Raw genomic sequence first — 6,544 nt, forward strand, 5'->3', positions numbered from 1 at the left:
TCATAAATTTAATAATAATTTTAAAAGTTGTGCTAGAAAATATGAAAGTAAGAGTATAAGAATGAAAATGAAAGCATGTAAAGCATTATTCATCCACCATTGCCTCAGATCACATCATCGTTCAAAGAACTATTTTCTTTTAGTTGGATCTTTCGGGGCTACAAAAATCCCTACTTAGAAATTTAGAATAGGATTTCAACTCATTTGCCAACTAATCTAAGGGACAAACATGCCAATGTATGTTAGCATTGACATAGTATATGCCACCTAAATATAACTCATTCAAATTAAGAACTATTTTATCTTGAGTTGGATCTTTTGGATCTACAAAAATCCCTACTAATTAGAATAGGATTTTCAACTCATTACCTTTTGACCTTAATAATAATTATGACCCTTACTCTTTAACCAATTTACTTCTTAATATAGGATGATTCAAGAAGACTTATCGGTTCTTCATTTTGATTGCCGGTGAGATCAATTTGAGAGATGCGACTTGAAAGGGGATCTTTAACTATTTAAGGAAAGTGCTAATTAAATCTATACTATTATTTTAAAAGACTAATTAAGGTGTAATTAGTACATTTATAATATATCCACACAATATTAGAAACAATACTATTATTGTTTCTCTACAAGATTAGTTGGTGCTGGAGAAGAATGTGTAACGACACGTGTAAGACTTGACGTAGATCTGCTTTTGAAAAAGCTGATCTCAGAACTGCAGAAACTGACAAAGCCAAAAGATCGGTGGAGTAGACGGCCAAAGCGGTAGAGGAGGTTGGGCGCTGCTGTTGGAGTCTAAACAAAATCTAAAACAAAAACAGGAAAAAATGGGAAGGGAGGGAGGATGGAAGAAACCATCCTTCCTCCCTTTCCTTTTGGATCGCGTTGGAAGGGGGCTAGGGTTTGGTCTTAGCCAAAAACCATAAATTCTTATCAATGAAAGAAAGCATGAATACGATACTAATTTTCTAGAATGTCAAAGAATGAATGTAACCTATGAAATTCTATAGTTCATTATAAGGATGTTGATTCGTGCTTGCGTATTAGATTTGAGTCGTGTACAAATATGAGTAAAATACTAAATATGTCAATTTTAAAACTCCTTAAATTAAATGAGTCAAACTCCTTAATCATAACTCACTAATTTTGTATTAGATTCACGAAATGTATCAAAAATTATTAATCCTAAATATCGTGTATCGAATTCAAATTGTATATGAATATAAGAATACATAAATTAACTCTAATCCAACTCATTTAATTAAACGAAATATCACAATTTACTAATTTTGTAAATTATAATTATAATGAGAAAATATTTTGTGAGAACCGATGTGTGAAAAAATAAAAAGAGTAAAAAGTGAAAAAGAGTTAAAGAGCATCTTATACCGAAGTACAGGCTTCATTTATTAAAGTGAAATAATCATGGGGAGGACGAAGAAAGAACAACCACCACAATTACAAGGACAGCAAAACCGCATTAATAAATAACAAGAGCCAACACAGCGAAGGCGTTCTAGAACACAAACTCTATCAAACACGTGTGAACGCTCACCCTCTTCCACGTGTAAACACAAACTTGAGCACAGAGAGCACACCAGTAGTTATTATTACGTATACAAGAAGCAAAGAAAGAAACCACCTCACATAGTAGAGTACACTACGCCTACCTTACCTGATAAAACCCCTTCCCCTTCCCCTTCCCGAAAAGCCCCACTCTCTCTCCTTCTTTTTGCTCAATTTCCCACAACCACTCACACCTATATATCCCCAGCTTCAGCCCCACACTTTTTGCCATTTCAACCAAACCCTCCCTCCCTTTCTCTCTCTCTCTCTCTCTCTCTCTCTCTCAGAAGAAGAACTGAGCAAGAAGTGCGCTGTGAAGCAGAATTGATTAACCATGGAGCTCCACCAAATGCAAGGGGGTTCGGCGGTGTCGGTCTCTCCGAGCTTCAACAGCTACTCTTCAAGCAAACTTGCAGAGATCGCCGCCAGGGTAGTCAAGGAGCTTCGCCAAGAAACCGACCCGGACGATGATATCTTCAGCTGGGCTGCAGAGAATCCGCCTCTCCAATCCCAAGAAATCTCCAACGAGGGCGAGGGCGAGGAAGAGGAAGAGGACGAGGAAGAGTTTGAGTTCGCTGTTGTTTGCAGAGAGCCGGAGTACTCGTCCCCAATCTCAGCCGACGAGATCTTCTACAACGGCAGGATCAAACCCCTCTACCCAATCTTCGACCAAACACTACTTCTTGACGATTCCTATACAAACGCCGATCATTCAAGGGCCTCCAAAACGTCGACGCATCGTCGTTCGCCTCTGAAAAAGCTCATGGTGGAAGAGCGAGAGCGAGAGCAACAAGAAGAAGCACGCGAGCCCATGTCTTGCTCTTCCTCCGAAGCCGACGAGCTCGACGGCGTCCCACCTGGGACTTACTGCGTGTGGGCTCCAACAAAGCCGTCATCAGCCGCCACAGACGCTCCTCGTCCTCCTCCTTCTTCTTCTTCTTCTTCTTCACCCGGTAGACGCAAGAAGAGCCTCTCAACCGGCTCGTCCAAGCGATGGAAGCTCCGGGACCTTCTGTACCGGAGCAACAGCGACGGGAAGGACACGTTTGTGTTCGTGACACCTTCCAAGAAGGCCGAGAAGACCGCGGCCGTGGCAGCGTCGAACGAGAGCGGGATTAAGGCGAAGGTAGCGCCGCAACAACTCGACCCTCACTATGTGAGGAACAGCTCGGCGAAAGAAGAAGATCATAAGAGAAGATCGTACTTGCCATACAGAAAGGACTTGGTCGGTTTCTTTGCGAATGTGAATGGCCTGAATAGGAGTTTGCAGCCATTCTGAACTGAGATTTGGGTTTTGTGAATCACAGAGAGAATATGATGATTTGGGTTTTTTCTTATTCCCAGTTTTCTGTAAATATTTATGTTGAATTTGAGCCTTTCTTATATGATTACTTAATTTTGTTCATCTTCCATTATTCCCTGCCTGCAAAGAGCTCTTCAGCATGCAGTTCGAATAAATTGAATAATACTAAAGATAAAAACATTTTTTTTTTTAAATATAATTAATTAATAAATAATATCATGTACAAATGAACGGGAGAAAATCTGTTCCTAAAGATGATGCTGAATGCGCGTAAAGAAGATGATTTTGAGAAATCGCGTGGGTCTCACACGGTTGAAGCAGTATAGGTAATGCCAAGGTTTAAGGTTTTAACTGGACAAAATGGGTATCCAACGCGAGAATTTGAAACCGGAGGGGAGCCGACCAAGTCAACAAAGATTTTAGCAAGAGTAAAATATCTGGTATCCATTTTCATTCCGATGGAAAACTAGTGCACATTGGCAAACACAATTATTTTATTTTCCATATTAAGTGAGGAATTATTTATATATAAGAGGATTCGTGCAGCTGTGTATAAATTTTTTTTTCAATTATCCAAATTCTAATCCAGACAGTATATGTAGAATTGAAGAATTTGACATGGTAAGAGTGGATGACGTGATTTTCGTGGCTTAATTAATTAAACTATATGATAATTAATAAAGAATTCAATAAATCATCGATCAATTGGTATATATGTAGTATTAAAAAAATAGATCCCATAATATATGGCACGCCGATTTAAAGCTTAATTTATTGTTTATTGATCACCTTCTCATATGTTTTTAGTGCTGATACGAAAACTTGTTTATATATGTAACATTAACTCTTCCAATAAATTAGCTTTAGTTGCTTCTTCTGAATCTTTCCAATAAAGAATTCGTAAATTAATAACCCTTGTGAAAAATGAAGTATATGTGAAAAATATTTTTTTTACACGTTGGGGATCATGCGAATCGTTTTATTGAAAACTTTAAAGCAATTGATGACATTGTTATCTTTTCTTTTCTTTTTTCCTAAGCACTTTGTTTGGGAAATTATTAAAACCAGCTTCTCGTGGTTAGGAATTTACTTGGGAAAATGGGTTTTAATTTGGAAGGCATTTTTTATTTTTGGTTTGCTAAAAATAAAAGAGACAGGCTTACCTGCGGTAGACAAAACTACCGCATATCTGCGGTAGTTTTGTTGGAAGGCTGGGATTTTAAGTTGGGTTTTTTTAACTCCAAAGGCTAATGTGAACTTTTTAAAAAAAAAATGCCGTCAAAAACAAACATTTTGGCCGTGAACACCCATCCAAACAAAAAATCCGAACATGTAAAAGATTCAAAGCGATGAAATCTAAACAAAAAACCCACTTGATTTGCTCGTTAATCGCGGCCTCACACTCATCGGAGTAGTTCTTGCGAGAAAGCGAGAGGTGAGGGACGGTGGGATGAAATCGAGCTCCTTCTTGGCCTCCTCGAAGGGCTGGAACACAACGCCGGTGGGCGGAAGGTCGTTCGGACCCTTTGACCCATCCAATACTTTTTCTACCCAAATCCTCTGTTTGGGGTAGAAAAAGAAAACAAATCTGGTCGGTCTTGGGTAGAAAAAGAAAAAGAAGAAAATAATCAACCTTTGGAGGAGATATGCGGCTGGTAGAGGTTCAATCCTGGCTCCTTGACCAAGATCCTCAGCCATGGTGGCTACTACAGTCAATTGAGCGCTGGTTTTGGGTATGGGGAGAAAAATGAGAGAGGAGACGGTCTGACGGTATGGGTTAACGGAATTTTTGACGGCATTTTTTTTTTTTAATTCCACGTTAGCCTTTGGAGTTTAAAAAAGCGCAACTTAAAATCCCAGCCTTCCAACAAAACTACCGCAGATATGCGGTAGTTTTGTCTACCGCAGGTAAGCCTGTCCCAAAATAAAAAGTCTGGTAGGCCAGGAAGACCAATTGTGACTATTTTACTTGGGCGTGACCATAGTAGCACCTACTCGCTAGGAGCGGCATACGCTCCCTAAAGTCTAATTGAGCCATAGCTTAACCCAACTCTACCATGGTATCAATGAGAATCCAAGGTGGCTAATACTAATTAGGCATATGTGGAGATTCTCTATTGGGAATCCAATGTGACTAATACTAATTAAGCATATGTGAAAATTCTCTGTTGTGGAAATTCGAACTCACACCCTAGTACATGCCCTGACCACTTAAGAACTTCTTTGGGCCATTGAACCACCACCCTTGATGGTAATATATTTTACCAATTATGAACGGTTAGGTGAAGTTTACAAAGGATTTGAAGTAAAAGTTTGCGTCACTCATTTACTTATTCATGGATATCATCGCAAGCAATGCTTTCGTTGATTTTTGGCTCACGGAAATGATCAGTATAGAAATCATATAAAAATAAAACACATTGGCTGGGTTTCAAGCGAGTGGGAAAACATATAAACTTGACGTCGAGAATCGGGTATTTAAAAAATTATAATAAAATTCTTGTTCTTTTAAAAAGCTACAAAGTCAATATCAGCTCTAATAAGATAAGTTGTCAACTGCATATTACATTATCAAATTCACGATGAGAAACACTTTAAATTATGAGATATAAGTTGGCAGGGTCATCCTCGTGAGAGTTTGAATAATTCAAGAATAAAAGTGATTTTGATTGAATTAATCCATCAATAACTTACCTTTCCTTTCAGTTGAACGTCGCCACGTGTTGTTTTCGGATTGGGGTCGTATATGATTTGTCAATATATACCTATGGTCAGTGGCTTTGGCACTAATTGGCAAGGGTGTCCCCGATAACCCCCCAACTATTATAGGTCAATTGGCATTGAATGCCAACTGCCACTATGAACGAAGGAGTGTGGTGCTTTCTTATTAGCTCCAACATTGTCCTTCTAAGAATTAATACTGGTGACAATATTGAGATTATAATTCAATTTAGGTGGGGAATGATTTAAGTGTTTTGTAATCTTGTTATGTCCTCCTGCAACTGCGAAAATAATACCATTGGACCGCCTTCGCTGGTTAGAACATTCTTATTGACCTCTTTATATATTCATTTTCATTCTCTCATCTACTAAGAACAAAAAAAAGAATTAAAAAAATAAGAAAATAATAACATTTAACTAAAGTAGAAGAAGATATAGTAAATTTGATATTTGATTTATTTTAAATGTGGCTCTTCAAATTTACAAAAGTACGTTTTTTCTTTCAAATTAAATTTTTATTTGAAGAGCTCAATAGAAACGCTCTTAGCTTTAGAATGGACTATTTGGCCCAAGCCCAATGAGGTAAAAGTGAAATCCCGATGTATCATATTCTATCATTGTGTTTAAATAAAATGATTGTGGTTTTTTCATATTAATATTACTATTTTTAAAATATGATAAAAATAAAATAATAAAATATATTTAAAACTGAGTTGTAATTAAAGTAATAAATGCTGCTATAAAATATAGTCTCTTTTAACATAATCTAAAAAGAAAGATTATTATCTATAACATATTTTCAAATAACATTTCTTAACCTAAAAAATATCCCGCTTTAATAACGTACACTCCAAGATGGTGAAAAGGAAAAGGAAAGATGACTCGAGTCTCCAAAGGAAAGCAGCATCATATGTACGTTATTATGTTGTGTCACACATTTGGGTGCCA

The 6,544-nt window shown here is 37.4% G+C and overlaps 1 protein-coding gene across 1 annotated transcript; it reads left to right on the plus strand.

Moving 5' to 3' along the window:
* Positions 1–1,795: 1,795 nt before the first annotated feature.
* On the plus strand, positions 1,796–2,977 carry LOC132175604 (membrane-associated kinase regulator, putative (DUF1645)). The gene has a single exon (XM_059587598.2). The coding sequence runs from the start codon at positions 1,907–1,909 to the stop codon at positions 2,849–2,851; it is 945 nt and encodes a 314-aa protein (XP_059443581.2). The 5' UTR covers positions 1,796–1,906; the 3' UTR covers positions 2,852–2,977.
* Positions 2,978–6,544: the final 3,567 nt, after the last annotated feature.

This window comes from Corylus avellana, chromosome 3, assembly GCF_965113065.1.
Source record: "Corylus avellana chromosome 3, dhCorAvel1.hap1.2, whole genome shotgun sequence".
Lineage (NCBI taxonomy): Eukaryota > Viridiplantae > Streptophyta > Magnoliopsida > Fagales > Betulaceae > Corylus > Corylus avellana.